Source organism: Rhinocladiella mackenziei (genome assembly GCF_000835555.1).
Source record: "Rhinocladiella mackenziei CBS 650.93 unplaced genomic scaffold supercont1.4, whole genome shotgun sequence".
Taxonomy (NCBI): domain Eukaryota; kingdom Fungi; phylum Ascomycota; class Eurotiomycetes; order Chaetothyriales; family Herpotrichiellaceae; genus Rhinocladiella; species Rhinocladiella mackenziei.
The window spans coordinates 3,094,643-3,111,269 of NW_013550601.1; the positions used below are offsets into that span (position 1 = coordinate 3,094,643).

The 16,627-nt window shown below is 50.4% G+C and overlaps 3 protein-coding genes across 3 annotated transcripts; 2 read left to right on the forward strand and 1 right to left on the reverse strand.

The window, feature by feature from the left end:
- Nucleotides 1-859: 859 nt before the first annotated feature.
- Nucleotides 860-2,408, reverse strand: Z518_06238 (uncharacterized protein; the record flags this gene model as incomplete). The annotated part of the gene is made up of 7 exons (XM_013417048.1): nucleotides 860-1,313; nucleotides 1,368-1,398; nucleotides 1,454-1,521; nucleotides 1,574-1,691; nucleotides 1,743-1,815; nucleotides 1,902-2,189; nucleotides 2,244-2,408. The coding sequence occupies 7 exons, from the start codon at nucleotides 2,406-2,408 to the stop codon at nucleotides 860-862; spliced, it is 1,197 nt and encodes a 398-aa protein (XP_013272502.1).
- A 1,293-nt stretch (nucleotides 2,409-3,701) lies between these two features.
- Nucleotides 3,702-5,813, forward strand: Z518_06239 (uncharacterized protein; the record flags this gene model as incomplete). Its single annotated transcript, XM_013417049.1, has 5 exons — nucleotides 3,702-3,961; nucleotides 4,020-4,289; nucleotides 4,314-4,435; nucleotides 4,485-4,940; nucleotides 4,993-5,813. 5 exons carry the CDS (start codon nucleotides 3,702-3,704, stop codon nucleotides 5,811-5,813), a joined length of 1,929 nt encoding a protein of 642 aa, XP_013272503.1.
- Nucleotides 5,814-14,611: 8,798 nt separating this feature from the next.
- Nucleotides 14,612-15,811, forward strand: Z518_06240 (uncharacterized protein; the record flags this gene model as incomplete). Its single annotated transcript, XM_013417050.1, has 1 exon — nucleotides 14,612-15,811. The coding sequence occupies one exon, from the start codon at nucleotides 14,612-14,614 to the stop codon at nucleotides 15,809-15,811; it is 1,200 nt and encodes a 399-aa protein (XP_013272504.1).
- Nucleotides 15,812-16,627: the final 816 nt, after the last annotated feature.

A 16,627-nucleotide genomic window follows, 5' to 3' on the forward strand; every position in this document is an offset into this window, starting at 1 on the left:
ATATTTGATCCCGTCAGGCCACCGATACAGTCTTGAAGGAATCGGTTTGCACTTTCGAGTTTGTCGTGGTCCGATGTTTCGTCGTCAATATTTTCCGCCAGTGTGACAAGCGAAGACGGCAGATTTGGAGCTTATCTGGGAGAATATGAGTATTGCTTGGGGTGCATGAGAGAACCAAGGTGCTCCTCTTTGAGACTCTCTCGAACACGCCGCTGTAGGATCTGAATTTCCTCGGAATTCCGTTTTGGGCGCATGGCTCTGGCGTCGTCTGGTGGATAGGGTGGTCTCTCTGTCTTTGGACAACGTCCCGCTCGTGAAGAATTATGACTGAGCTCGAGATCTGTCCGTCGCCAAGCCGAGGCCTTTCCATTCGCGAACGCCTGAAGGCTGGGCGGGGAGGACGTTGTGGAGATGTTAGTTCTAATCTGGAAGCCAGGAGATGATGCGCTCGAAATTGTGGGTAAAATGGTTGGGTGAGAAGGGGCCTTTGATAGCGTCTGATGCGGTCATACGGACATGATACGGGGAAGGAAGTCGTAACCATGGAGGGGGACGGAGAATGGAACATTATATATCGACCGCATTTGGTCTATTTATCATCATTGTTATAGAAGTCGTCCTCTCTTTGTTTTCTTTACCGGTTGTCTTGTGGGTCTAGATTTATCGAACGGCACATTTACTCGGGGGCACTGTTCACCCCTTCCCGGTCCGAAACATTGCCCTGGGGATCTCACGTTCTCGTCCATGGTCGTGAAGGCTGTGATGAATATAGTACATTTGGCGTCACCGAATGGAGTCCGTCGACTAGTTGTCTGCCATGCCCGCTTCCAACAGATTTGGCTGTCACAGAGAGTGACAATTAGTGTGATCTGTCCCTGTCCTCCCTTATCGACCGAGATTCGGCCACAGTATATTCCACCGTCTTCGTAATCCAGTCCCCGGGCTCCTCCACAGCCCCATCACTTCCCGCTGCGGTCTTCACACTCCCAGTCTGAAGAATATGCTTCTGGTCTTCGTCAACATTGTAGTCATCTTGTTCGTCCCGTCTTTTCATCTTTCCCATGTCTCCCATCACATACACGGCTGTTCCATGAGGCAGCTCGTCCTCAAAGCCCGTGCCCACGGTGCTACCAGGCGCAACACGGCGCCCAGATCGAAATGTGTGGCTGTGGCCGTAGCTCAGGCCTTTCGAATGCGTCGCTGAGGGAGTAGTGAGACCGGAGCGTACGCCCAACACACGCACCAGGAAGCGTTCGAAAGTGGCCTTGAGTGGAGGCAGAGAGGCAGCGAAAAGCCCCGCAGAGAGTTCGGCTCTGTGGACCGGTCAGAATGTACCAGGAGCCCGTCAATGGGAGGGATGGACTCACTTCACCCAGATCGTCAGGTTTACCGTGTCATCTATGGCTCGTCAGCATGGGATTGCGGAATGCAAGTGGGTTCCGGAATGCCCTACAGGTCGGGTCTTGCGTCTTTTGAATTGCCGGAAGCTCTGTCGCTTTCGCAATTGCACATGCAGTAGCCCTTGCTCACGGTCAGAAGATGCAGAAGTGGTGCACCGGGGGATCAAACTGACAGCAAACCTATCAAGAAGACGCCTCGCAACGCCCATTTGTTATATTTCGAGACTTTGACTCGGGACAGGTAAAACAGCGGCCCAAGAGTGAACAAGAGATCTGTGACAATGTTGCCAACTGAGAAATGATAAGCCCATGGTTTCCCTCATATCGGTTTTCCATCCTTACCCGTCTGGGTGTATGAGAATGCCAAACTGGCTTTTCGGGGCCAGCATGTTCCAGGCACGGCTCGATTCCAGATCTTTTCCATCGGACTGTGGTTCGGTATTAGTATTATTGGCAAATCCATCGGGGTCTCGCAGCATTATGATCCGTAAAAGAGGCTACTTTCCTGCATAATGCAAAGGTACCAAGAAAGACAGTCCCGTTGACGAGGACGCTGAGCACGATACAGATGGTCACAAGAATGTTGAATCTCTTGCTCAGTTGAAGTCGAATAAGCGAAAGACCAATTCCCAGCTTCATGGTTCCCATCGCGATACCATTGCAAAATATGGCAAATTGAGAATACTTGAGCACGGCAACGATGTCGGGCCCCTCGACCTTGGAGATCGTCAGGCCAAGTCCGTGGGAAACGCAGGTAATCGTCAAGCCCTCGCCAGCAATACTCGCTGCCTTCCGGGACGTCAGTTCTCACGATATTTGGCAATGGGGAAAGTATTGTCTCACGAGCGCCAGCAGAATGAACCCATCGTCCCAGCCGAATGTCTTGGATGAGAACAGCCTTGTATACAGGCGCGCAAGAACGAAGATAGCTGCGAAACCCGTCAGGAAGATTGAAACCCCGAGGAGTTCCTCTCTCCGATCAGGTCTATCCACCGCGGCATCAGCCATGCTTGACTGAGATGTTGATTGAAAGGGATCTCCAGGACTGGCAGGCAGGAGGCGGGTAGAGCTGGAGATCCAGGAACGAGACAGATAACTTACCCACGATGCCGGTTCCCGCTGTCTAGAAATTTGCTCGAAGTCCTCGAGGGCTAGTATTGTTACAATGCAACATTAGCCCATTGAAACTGTTGAGTTTGACTGGTTCAGAATCGGAAGCCCGGTTGTCTTTCCGTAGTTCATGACCGGTTGAGATGCGAAACGAGCTATGACCAGAGATATGCTGGGAAATGCATATATCCCGGAATGGCCAGGAAGCCGAGGCTCTCGATGCTCAAGCGATGGCCCAAACGGGCATCACTCCCAAGCGAGGCTAGAACGTCAGGATCCTTAGCCTCGCCTGTCTTGCTGAGAATTGGTTTCGCTTGTCAAAAAGGGGCAGCGATACTTCCCTCCCCAATCACCATCTCACTAGCCAGGGGCAACCTATTGATCTGGGCATCTCTGCTATTTCATCCCACCGGCACCTTCACCTATGTTCACGCAGACATGAGAAAGTTTCCACCCAAGACGAACCATCGTCCTTGTGGGACCAGCACGGTCTTAAACTTTTGATCTGTCGATCATGCCGTCAAATGGGAAAGGTTGACTCACCTCTAACCTGGGGCCTCTTTATTCTTTGCGCCACGGGCAGGCTTTCCGGGCAGCTTTGTCGCACAAATTGCGAAAACAACCCTCCGGAATGTCCCACTTGCGATTTTCTCCACTTTTCATGGAGAAAATTCTTTCTACACGACCAACAGAATGAGCCATTGTGTTGGGTGGATCTTTATGAAGTTTGCCGACCACTTTGAAAAGAATACTCTTTGCCGGACCTGGAAACGATAATGTCAAGGGTCAACCCTTCGGTCCTCCACCCTTTTTCTCTCTTCTACTCCTAAGTTGACCCCGTTAATATACTCCGTAACAATTTGGACGACAAATTTGACTCCACTGGAAACTTTACCGGGTGCCGGCTCTGAAATGGATTCTGTGCGTCGTGGATTGTGGCATCTACCGTGTATTCGAATCTTCAAAATCAATCTCGGTTGAGCAGCGTGGACATCTCGAGATCATGACAAGGGGGTACGCACGTGGCAGACTGATCTTGACTACCATGTTCCCTCAGTTCCCTGAAGTTGAATCGTTTTACCACTTCGACACTCGTCACGTTAAAACTTTTTGTCTTTCTTTTGCTCAGGGCAATCCATTCCATCTGACTTCTAGTCTCTCTTTCTGGAAACTGCCTTCACTCTCGTTTCGATGTCTTCTTTGTTTTTTTCGCGGCTCACTTCTTCATGGGCCGCGTTGCTCACTTACGGCACTCTTGCGGCCGCAGCTGTACTTCCACGAGAAGATTCCAACATTACCAGTGCGACAGATGGCGACCTCTCCACCCTAAGCAGCTCCGCGACATCCTACGATTACATTATCGTTGGGGGAGGCTTGACAGGCTTAGTTGCCGCCAACCGGCTGTCGGAAAATGCTCAAGGCAAGGCTCTTCCATGCCTGAGCAAGATCTGGTCACTGACTTTTGGCAGCTTCTGTCCTTGTCCTTGAATTTGGCCCATTTGACCGGAGCAATACGACCCTATGGCCGGTCAATGCGGCAAGCCTGAACACGGCGGATATGTTCAACATCACAAGCGGCCCCGAACCTGCTCTGGGAAACCGGACATACTCTGTGAGGGCCGGTTCGGTGCCCGGTGGTGGCAGCACGGTCAATGGGATGGAGCTCGACCGAGCATCCGCTGCCGACTACGATTCATGGGAACTCTTGGGAAATCCTGGATGGGGATGGAAGGGTCTTCTACCTTACTTCAAGAAGGCAAGCTCGGAGATGGATACACGGTAGTCTAGCTAATGAAGGCAGAGCACCCACTTCACACAGCCTCCAGCCGACATCCAGGCCCAGTACAATTATACGTGGGACGAGTCGGCTTATGGGAATGGGCCATTGCAGGCCAGTTTCCCCGACTTCCAATATCCAGACAACTGTAAGGATGTGGGAGTTCAACCGTTTCGACCGGTATTAACGCGGTCCAGATCCCTTCTTCGACGCCTTTGCCGAGCTTGACATCCCCTTTGTTCGCGAGCATGCGGCGGGCAATGCCGTGGGCTACTACTGGACTCCTGCCTCGTTGGACCCCAAGAAGAAAACCAGGTCTTCCTCGTTGAACGCGTACTACGATCCTGTCTCAAGCCGGCCCAAGTTGAGGATGTTGGTTGAGCATCAGGTCACGGAAATTTTGTTCAACGGCAACAAACTTGAAGCGGCGGGAGTCAAGGCCATTGACCGGACCACGGGCAAGGAGGTCCGGTTCAAAGCGAACAAGGAAGTGATCTTGGCCGCCGGTGCCGTCCACACTCCCCAGATCTTGCAGCTCAGCGGCATTGGCCCCAAGAATGTTCTCCAAGCCGCGGGTATCAAGGTCAAACTTGACTTTCCGGCTGTGGGAAGCAACTTCCAAGATCACCCAGTGGCCTATCTGAACTGGAATGGTACGCTAGACCTCACAGACAATGTGCGAGCCTCCTGCTAACCGGATTAAAGTGACGAACAGTTTTCCGTACCCAGGAATTCTGACTGTCAATGCGACCTTCTACGCCGAGGCTCTGGCTTTGTACCTCAACAACCTGACTGGCCCTTTCACAAAGGCTCAGGCCAGTAGCACCGGCTTCCTTTCGCTAGAGATGATCACCGACGAGGCTTCCTCTCTTCTTGAGGACCTCTCAGCTCAAGACGCGACCAGTTACCTCCCTTCGGTCTACAGTTCCAACCAGCAACTCCTCGCGGGCTTCCAAGCACAGCGCAAGATCCTGGTGGACCAACTCGGTGCTGGCTCTATTGCCGTGTTGGAACTTCCCTTCTCTGGCGCTGGTAGCATGCCCAACGCGCTTCAAAAGCCTCTCTCGCGTGGCACGGTGTATCTGAATGCCACCAACCCCAAGGGCGAGCCGGTCGTGACCCATCACGCATTCGAGAATCCCTTCGACAAATCTCAGCTTTACGCCATGGTACAATTCACCCGTAAGCTCATGTCCGCCGACGCTCTGGCGTCTCTCAGCCCTGTGGAAACGCTCCCCGGCCCACAGTACCAGACCCCAGACGAGATCTTCAACGTGCTTGCGTCCAGCCGCTCTTCCTTCGGCCCTCCCGCATTAGGACCGACGTTCGCGCACCCGAGCTCTTCCTGCCCGATGATGCCACGGAAGTATGGAGGAGTTGTTGGTCCTGACCTCCTGGTTTACGGCACTAAGAAGCTGAGTATCATTGACTCGTCAATACTCCCGATCATTCCGGCCGCTCACTTGCAAGCCTCTCTCTATGCCGTGGGCGAGAAGGCGGCAGACCTGATCAAGGGGCGAGCTTGAAACATGTGTCGCACGGAGAAAGTCGTGGGGATCGCTTCATGATTTTCCCTCTCTCGGGTCCAACCATAACTAGGTAACCCTATTCTCTGTCGTTATCGATTTCGAGTGTCATTGGCGATGCAAATCAGTCCAATCACATCACTCTTATTTAAGACTTAGTACTAGAAAATCGCGAATTACACACAATACACTAATCCAAATTGTCAGACTTTGACGATGAGCTGGCGCATTTTGGTTCGTAGGGTCATGCCAAAATGTGGCTTTTTACCTTCAAGGACAGCTATTGTCCCAACAAGGTAGCATCTGTGAGCTGGACTACTACATTTTTCCCGCAACAAGTATGGTGGCTGAAGGGTATGCTTGATGAATATGTCAATGTCAAATTGGGCATGCCAAGAGAATGTGTGTTGAATGCTCGGTCTATCTAGCGACTGGTCCTGCCAGTTTGCTGGTATTTTTGCACGACCCCTTTCTTCTTCTATCCTACCCCTATATCCTACTTGGGAGTGATCACCCCCTTTCCAGTAAAGGGGCCCTTGCTACTGTTCAACCGTTCAACAGTCAGATACTGTGATCAATTTTCGTTTTCCGCAAGGACCAGGGGCGATACTGTCCATACAGCTCAACGATTGGTCGCATCAGTGATGTGTGACTAGGGGCGTTTGGTCGGGATAAGTGTTGATGTCCGCGCTTTTTTCCCTTTTTTATTTCTCTTCCTAGCAAGCAAAGGAAAAGAATACAAGCAATCCATCGTTTCATTTCATTTGTCACCCTAGAGGCAAGAATCAAGATGATATCTCTCCGATTGCCACATACCATGGACCACATACCTCTTCCTTCACATGCGTGAAAGCTCTCCTTCTCTCTTCCCATTGTGCCCGAAAAGTGCTCTCTTTCAGGAGAGGACCTGGTTGCGGCACTACAGCACTTCCGCTCCATTTGTCACTTCTTCACATCCGCTGGATCTTCTGCGCAGTCCTCCCAAGCGGTCTCTTTTGATCTGGTCTCTGGAGGGGGGTTGCGGCAGTCAAGGCACTTTCCATCTATCTTGAGAATGGGACATCCGTGGGCGCCACACCAAAATTTGCACCCGCACCCGGTGTATTCGTCGCAGGCGTTAACAGGTTCGGCGAAGAGCTGTCCCAGCAGTGGCATGTGAATTAGTTGTTGTGCTTAATTGAACGGAGGAAGCGATGGATGAAAAGGAAAAGGAAGAAAGACAAAAGGAATTGTGCCGGAACAGAATGGGAGGGTCAAGGTCTCACGTTGTTCTCGACTGCCATGGTGACCTAGAAGTTCAAATGGATACCACTGTAGATTGAGATTCTCACTGGACTCTGGTTAGAAGGAGGTTGAAAGCTGCCGGTGTCGACACAGCAGCAAGGAAAGAAAGTCTGCTATATACAGTATATAAGCCCAGAGCAAGGGCAAGGGAGAGAGACCAGCTGCCAATATGGTTTGTATGCTAACTCGCTAGGCGGGAGCTGAAGTTGCAATTTCAACCGCAAAATACGCCTTGGGCGTCGATGTCAAAATAACGTGGCGTATTATGAGTAGGCGGATAGGGCGTCAATATGGCGTATCAGATACAGACCGTAGCCTGCCACTTGTCCAATGAGGCTCAGCGTGACGGATAGGGCATCCTATCGCGTGTCGCCGAGGTCAACTCGTGGTCGACTTCTACGGATCTGATCATCGATCATGGAATGGGATAACAGGGCAATGCTCGGCAAATAAACAAGGCAATATGATATTCATATTTAAATGGGGGGAACATCATCATTATCTGGAGAGTATTACTTTGGCTCGTGTTGCTTCAAGCTGCATCAATGCGGAGAGTATCATACTATGACCGCTAGTCCCCATTCAGTCGAGGAAAAACGTAATGGTCAACTTAAAGAGATCTACTACGTATGGTCATGTTTCCATTTCTCGGCCCGCTATACATACGCACCTGTATGAATGCGATTCGCGACTTTTCTACCAATCTTTATCAGACTTTTATTTAATACATCAGGAACGCACGGTCTTACTATTCCTCTGATAACAGACTTCGCTACGACTTATCCGGACCTTTTGCATCTAACTTCTCGCCATGACATCTATCAACCAAAATTCGAGTCCAGTGGATGTAGTCAAGGCTTTTATTTCCTGTGTCAAAACAAAAGACGTGGAATACATGCGCAAGATCATCCATCCGCAGGCGACCGCGTGTCTCATCCGAGAGAACGAGCCACGTTTTAAGACCCTTCGTGAGGCTATAGATACACTTGAGAAAGCAGAACAGGAACTTGTGGAAGTCAGTTGGGACGAAGTTGAGCACATAGATGGCGAATACGCAACGGTGTGGGCAAATTTTAGTATACATCGGGATGGAGAGGCGAGTAATCCTTTTGCTCGCAGTGGCGCGACATTTCCTGCTAATCCGTTCTGTAGCTTCATCAATTGGGCTCGAGCTCATACTCGTGTTGGAAAAGCCCTCTTTTGGGTTGGATCATCCTGACTATGTCAGATATTGCAAGAGTACCAAATGATACAGTTCGCGTGTGATTTGTTTCGTGAACGGGGTATCGCACTTTTGCTCTCCAGAAAGCACAACTTGGGAGCACATAACTTGAATGTACGGGGTATGAGTTCTTCGGTCCGGATCCGTGGGAAAAGCCCCGAGGTCGCCTCGATGGCGGATACTCACGAATTATCTGCTTTCGCATGACCGCTAATTTCCTCTCGGATGCTAAAAAAAATGACTAACTAAGGTGTCGTTACATCAGACGGATGCCAGACAAAGGCAGCGTGACTCACGCGACCATCATTCGATATCCTGGAAGGATTGGCATGGCTAAGCGGACGAACTTGCCTCATATCAGAACCAACTTTTGGCAACGATCTGTGCGTCCCAGGCCTCTCCAAACATAATGCTATAAACATAGGCATCACCCACAACCTCGAAAAAGTCTGCTCCATGCGGGCGGAGGATGAGCGGGACTTTTGCTCCCGCAACGAGTACAACGACATCGCCGGGACTTGCATCTTCCGGTAGATTTGCCAAACGACGATTCTTTATCCAACCCCATACGCCGACCTTGAGTGTGGAGCGTTAGGTCTCGAGAGCTCAGCTGCGTCCACCCGAGGTGCCATGGGATGGTCATCATGGCCATGAATCGACGAGCACCCGCGCGTAAGGGAGCATAGAGAAGCCAATCTGACCACGCCTAGCCACTGGTGTGTTGTCAATCAAGCACTATCTGGAAAAGAGGGGACATAAGAGAATCGGTGTTGACGACTCGACGCATGGTTGGGGACGTGGCCTTGCGACTTCACCAGGGGTGCATCACTACCGTGCAGCCTATGTGCTGTCCCAACCTGCTGTGTTGTTTGGTTCCTTGTTGGTCACAATCCCACGTCTCGGATGTCCATTCTCAGAGTTCTCCTTCTGTCTCCTTCTGCGGGCATGTCTCTTCTCCGCTACTTAAAGCCAATCCCCGATATTCATGGAACTCTTCATAATTTGGTTGTTAAATATCAGGACAAGGTCTGGGATGTGGGAACAGGAAGTGCAGACCGGATTGACGACCACGGCGATGACCTAAAATCAGCTATACGTATAACAACAAGGGCGACAACAAACATTACACAAGAACTCGTCTGAGTCCTCATAGGTCCTCAGCATCAGTAATAGCACGATGGCTATCCACACGACTTCCCAAGAATTGTGTGGAAGAGGCTGTCCGACTCAAGACGAGGCTCTCCTTCCTCATCCACCGATGTCGTTTACATAAGCACACAAAAAGCCGCAAAATTCGGGGCCACTCCAGCCATTTTTCCCGCACCATCAAGAGCTTTCAAAAGTGCGGCGTCTTCCGGAGAATGTTCAACCAGATTCGGTGGGAGCTTTGATAATTCACCATGCCAAAGCGAGTGACAAACGCTGAATATCGCTGCTTTGATAAATGAGCAAACTAACAAGCTGAGGCGGAACAGTAGAGGGTGATAATGAAGAGTGAGGCTCGCTCAGCTCAACAACCTTGACAAGGCCGTTAGTTGAAGATCAGTTACAAGTGTCGTGTGCCAATTGTTCGAGTACAGAAGGCATGGGTACCAAACACTAAGTACGTACAGTCGACGGTGCCCATCTCCCCACAGATTTCTGGAATATTATCCACTTTCGGGTGTCCGAGTCTTCGACCTGTTGAAGCAATATTCTTTATGAAGACCAACGGGATGAATGGTCCGCCGACAGTTCTGCATTGGAAAGGGAAGGGGAAAAAGGGCGGTAATCTGAAAGGATGGCTCACTCCATGTGGTCCCCAAATATATGCTCTGCCATCTAGCGGCTCTGTCCAAGTAAAGCTGAACCGCACGGAAGGAAAGAATTGTCTTAGCCTTAAGGGTACTCGATACTAGATTGCGGACCAGATTTCAGTGACACAGCTCCGTTATTCTCCGAAATGGGATCAAGGTCTGCCCAGTCGACTGTATAACCAAGAGTGAACATGTTAGTAGACATCGCCATATCCGGGATATCAGCATACGGGGTGAGGTTGTGCTTTCGCATTCGTGGATGACACAGCGAAAAGTGTACCGACCAGGTTGGCCATACATGTTGTGACAGTGTGGCTCAACAAGATATAAGAGTTGATATTTCGAGGTTGCGGCTGCCCCAAGGCTATTGATATTCTCGTTGACCAGAACGACAAGCCACCCAACTTTATAACCTTTCTGCGCTGGAGAGTACACAATAATATGAGGGTACTTGAGTTCCTCTGGAAGATCGTCAACGGTTGAGAAGGAAGAACGATACAAGCTCCGGGAAACGTCGGCAGGAAGTCGTCGGCTCAGAAAGAAGAAAATTCTTCTTTGACGGATCGATGTCGCGTTTCTAAATCTGTGTCTTATCGTGAGTAAGATGTCTTTGGCCGCCAAAAAGGAAAGATATGGGCAGGTTGCATGTGACTTGATGTTATGTTTCTTCTATCCCGGTTTACAAGTTGCTCATCGGAGATGCACTTCTTGGGTACCAGCTATGGCTCTGGAGAGTGGTCGGAAAGGTTGTTGATTCATGCGCAAGCCATAATACGCAACTGACTTTCATTCAAGATTCTTGAGACTTTGCGCCATGGTGTTTTCGGTTGCCTTGCAGGCGCGTGGTTGGGCATCGTCGTGAGGCGTATGCGTGGTGTGTGGACCTAAGTAAGTCGCAGGCGTCCACAAAATGTACTGGTGGTGACCACGTTAAGTTGTGAGTGTTGCGTCTAGTAACTGGCCATGAGATAAGGCGTATCCAATAAAGGTTTCCAGTTCTAGGCTCCTTCATCGGCTTGCCAAAAACCAGATCTCCTCTCTTGAAGATGTGCAACTGGTGTAAAATTGAGCAAAGGTCAGGGGGACGCCGAGGAGGGCCCATTTCAGTCTCTCAGTGCCAGTGTGAGGAGATCCAGAGGGAGTCTCCCTCCACGTCCTTGAGCCGCCATAGTCGAGGCTAGTGTGCTCGTGTGTGGTCAAAGGGCACCGTCCTTTTTGAGGAGTTGGGACAAATCCATTACTTCTTCAGAAGGGGAGCTCTTTCTGGTCCCTGGTGATGCCAGAGGTGGGATTTGGGGGTCAATGAGTCGCTGAACTTGGCGCCGCATTTCTAAGCGTTGGGACCCGGCCGGTTTCAAGGGGTCCTCTTGACCCCTAAACCAACTATTTTGAGTGCTTTCGTAGCGGTCGCTCAGCTAGAAAGTGCCTATGACATGCCTAGGGAGGCTGAACTAGCCAGTCCGGGGAACCCTAAATTCTGGGTTGCTAGCCCCCTTGAGTTCCAGGCGTTCACGCCCAGAAGATCACGTGTATAATCACGTGGTTTACTCAGGCGGAAGGAGCCAGATTAGGCTCCCAGACTTGGCTCAGGGAGTTGCTTAGGGAGTTGCTCAGGGCTGCTCTGGGCGCTCAGGCTGTCATCTAAACTAGGGGCCGCGGACAGGATATTCCACGGGGGATTAAAAGCGTAGCTTTCGTATTTTGGGGGCTAGCCCCCAAACCCCCAGGCCTCGCTGCGCTCGATATTGCCAAGCCCTTTGCATCACGTGATTGAGCAGGTCACATTGGTATTGGCAATTCTTGGCGGCGTACAAATGCGGACCCACGACGATTCACGTGATTAGCCGGTCCTTGATACTCCGGAAGGTCGATAATCCGAGTATTACGTAATCCCATGCTTTGATCGGCTGACCCATCGGATCCAATCCACGGCCCACTCAGGAATGGGTAGGGTGCCGCCGTCGTCCGGAAAATCTATAATCCGACACCTAATCACGTGCTCTAATTGGCTGACCTCCCAGGAATGGGTAGAATGCCGCCTTTGTCAGCCAGACCGCCCTGCCGTACGATATCCTCCATCGGATCCAGTCCATGGCCCATGAGCTAGACGACGGTATACCCAATTAGGAAAGCCGACGACGATATCGGCGATATATCTAGCAAATGCCGGTACATAGGGCTTAGATATCGGCGATGAGATCGGTATGTACTAGTTCGGAGCACTATCCACTATAACAACTGATTCGTTCTCCATATTGTCACGGGACCACGTGCCAAAGATTGCGTATTCAAAGGTTCTTCAGCACTTTCCGCGTAGCATTCTATCTTGACTCTCTTCGTGCTACGTCTTGTACCTAGAACTCGATGTTAGCTGGAATACATTGATTGTGTCCTTGACCCCGAACCCTCACATCACACTTGAGATGGTTCGTAACCGAGCGTTAACGAACGAGCCTCGATGTCGAGATCATCCATGGATTGGATCCGATGGGTCGTGGCTTTTCATCGGATCCAGTCTGCGGACCACCCCAGACAAGCCCCTACTGATGCTCTGTTTGCCGCGCGCTAGTCAAAAATTCGAAGAACATTTTGGCAAACGAGTCGGAGCTCCAATATCCAATACACCCACCAAAAATATGGTATTCAGGTGTAATGCTCACTATTTATCCATTTTCACTCTACCATAGCCCACAATACCGATTTTCTTAAGGATCGCCTTTGGCATAATAGCCTCAAAGTTATTTTCGTCGACATCGGCACCGGGTATACTGCTGAGAAGGTTTGCCCCCTCGATATTAGCCCAGTTGGCTAAACTAATACGAACAGCGATTGAGGTGGAAACGCGAAGTGGTCGTCCTTCCACTTAATATACTGTTGAGTCTCGATGGGAACAGGCTCATTAAGAGGAGTATACACTCGAAAACGATCTTTTGGATGACAGAGTGTGCAGCACCTAACCTCTTGAGGACGATAACGAGATGGTCCAGCTTCAAACGGCGCCCAGAGCGCTTTTCGAAGGCACTCTTGTTCGGCGAAGATTCTTCGAAATTCAGGCGATAACGCTTTCTCTTCTGCCTTTTTATATCGCTCCGCGTCGAGTCTAGTGTCTTGAAGAGTCTTTCGAACTTAGAGCTCGCGGATGATTGCTGTAAGTCTATGGATTCAGGGCTTTCGTCTAACTGACCACTAGTCACCTGAACCTCCTCTTCAGCCGTGATATCGAGTCGTTTCGAGGTCGGCATTAGGCTGGACGGTACGAACCACACGAAATGCGCCCGAAGCTTAGGATTACGCCCGGCTCGCCCGAGACGCTGTAATAAAATATCGATATCGTCCGGTAGGTTGACCTGCACGACAATCTCAATACAAGAAATATTGATGTCTATACCTACTGCATCCGTCGCAAGGAAGATCCGAATATTGGATGTCGATGCAGCTCTGCTTTGGAGTTCTTGGATCGCTGACTGTAGTAGGAATCAATCGTATCAAGGAATGCCAAGGAACGGAAGGGCAAGCGTGATTCAATAGGAAATTGATGGAATTGACAGTCCTATATGATATCGACTCGATCGCTCGAGGAGTCAACCGATGATGGGTTAGCCTGCGTCTCGCCCGGTATCTAGTGTCTTGGCAGGGGCCGCCCTGACAATGGTTGAGTGTCGGCCTAGTCAAAGCATTCGGTATAGGCTGCGAAATGCTTAAGTTTAGCTGAAAACTCGAGACAGCAAACTCAACTGGGGTCGCCGTTTTCGCAGATTTGATAGGGTGATACTAATCCACTACTAGTCAGCATAAAGCTTTAGAGTCGGGCGAATTTTTTCATGGGTCGGTCTTATTTAGAAATTATCGAAGTCATCGTCAAGATAGGCGTTTAATGGCATATCTTGATAACTACTGAATAGTGCGTTGTGTGGACACTAATGTTGTTGTGGAAAGTAGGAAAGAATGTACGTGTTTGCACTGACGCGAACGCGAAGGTCCGAATTTCAGCCAGAGAGTCACGTGTGAACCGGCGCGCCAGTGTTTATCATTCCTGAAATGTAAACACAGATGCCACCCTCATTAACCATAGCAAATTCATACATTGAAGACTCTGCAAACTGCGTCTGTGCTGTATATCAAGGGCCGGAATGATACAAGACGCCATAATCTGACGTAAACGGTATCCCACACTCTACTGGATATTTAGCGTCCACAAGGTGCAACCTACTCAATGGGAACTGAATTGCAAAATGGTACGCTCCTTCCCATGTGAATACGTTCGTGGCTCATTTAAAATAGGCAACCGTTCCTTCCGTCCCACGGCTCGCCCACCATTTTCACTTTCTAAATCTGAACCCAAAACAAAAACGTCCGCCACCACTCCCCGGCCCAAGAATACGAGTCTATCTCGAAGGTTGAGACGAGCTCACCCGTCAGGTTGCCCTTCACAATTCTCTGCAGACAAAATTAAGGAGACCGACCCGTATAGAATCAAACTGCTTTGGCGAGAAGTCATGGCGCCCAAGACCCCCTCATACGCACGCCAAACGAGATCCAGCAATTTAAAGAGTCGGACTCTCTCGAACACAACTGGTCAGCCAGAAAACTCTGCGGCAGATGAGCCTTCGAACACTTTCTCGACACCTCTCTCTACCAAAGCTTCTGGCAGAAGCCAGAGCGTCAAAACGGCCACGGTCCGCGACACTGACTTTGAAGAGACTCAATTAATTCCGCGTGGGGTTGAGATACACAGAGAGCAGGATCTACGTCTGGGCATCGTGACAGGAGCTCACGCCTATTTCGACTCTGGCACACCCCCGGAACCAGCTCAGTCACGCGAATTCTACCTATCCATCATTCAAACAGCCCTTGCAGGAAGAGCTGAACGGGACATAGACAATTCGATATTCCTGCCGACGGACGCCAACTTTATCAAGTCTCTGCACAGGGCGTATCACAGAATGGGAGTAGCACATGTCTCGGAATCTGAGTTCAAGGTATTTGCTTGGCAGAATCTGTTCATCGGGCAGCACGTTGTCTTAATGGATGATACTGAGAGACAGCTTTGCGCTGTACGACTGGTGGAAATATCGCTCAAGCCTCGCGACAGTGACCAACAACGTATGTGGCGTGCACCTCCACTCCTCTCCTCGAATCAACCTCCTCCCCAACCCTTTGTCTTCGACATTTCCTCCAACAGTCAATTCTGGCTTTCCGACAAGATTATAAATGCCAATTATCGAAGATATACCAAGTCAGCCGTGCATTGCAAGCCCTGGGGTACGTTTTGTCCCTATCTCTCGATCGAATTCGAAGCCACAACCGATGACCGGCGCGTCGTGAGGAACCAAATGGCTGCCGCTGGCCTGATTTCCTTGTTCAATCGATACCAGTTGAAGCTCGACGCCGCTCTTCAGCCCACTCCGGAGCAATTGAGACTGGTTCGCCATTACGGATTGACGATGGAGAAAGCAGTTTGGACAGTATGGGTCTTTGAACCCAAAATAGCCGATGGGGCTTGGGCCGGCTGCACAATACGACTGCTTGAATCTGGGACTTGTCTGGACGAAGGAGACATTGTGGGATTACTTCAATGGATCAACGAAATTCATCGGTGGGGCCTTTGTGAGTACGCTCTCGGATGTGAAGAAGATATCAAACAGATCCTGAGCAGAGGTGCTGCCAACCTCAGAATCTCCACAATAGGGTCCTGAGGCAGCGGGATCGATGACAGATGTCAAAGAGCAGATTTCCGGCGCACTGTATCGTCAGTGGTAGAACTCTACCAAAATATTTCACGTGTGAGTATCGATATGATTTACCACGCATGCTTTAATGCTTCCAGCAATGGCCACAGATTGTTCCTGGGAGCACCGGCCCCATTCCTCGGGACACAGGACGGAGAGGCGGCTGAGCGACGACGCCAAACAATTCGCCGGCACCCTAGTCATCTACCTGAATGAAAGTGGGATGCGGGGAAAAATGGGAGCATACTTGGAGCGATGTCAAAATGGCGGGCTGCTGCGGCTATAAATTATTGAAATAGGCCTTAAATAAAAAGCGGAAAAGGTTGTTCCGACTGGGCTGGCTTGAAATGGTGCAGGGGAGAAGTCTAGTCACATAGGATCTTATCGTTGAGGAATACCAATTTGGCCCACCGTGGCTTTTAACATCCCAAAATGCCTGCTGGTTCGTTTCGAGGGGAAATGCTGAACAGGAGACTATGTCGAACAGTATGTGGCAATATGTTCAGCTGGAATACTGGAATACTCAGCTAGACAAGGACCATCCAGTCCAGAAGGTAAGCTCTACAGACTCCTGATTCTCCAGTATGGATCCAACAGCATTATTTCCCTTTTCGGTGATTAGTAAGCGGACGCCGGTCCACTATCAACGGATTAACAATTTTCCGGTATAGCATCATCGGATTAGTCCCCGGGGCCTCCGTCGGATTAATAATTTTCCGGTACACCACTTTCGGACTAGGGGCCGCGGACAGGATATCCCCAAAGCCCCCAGGCTCGCTGCGC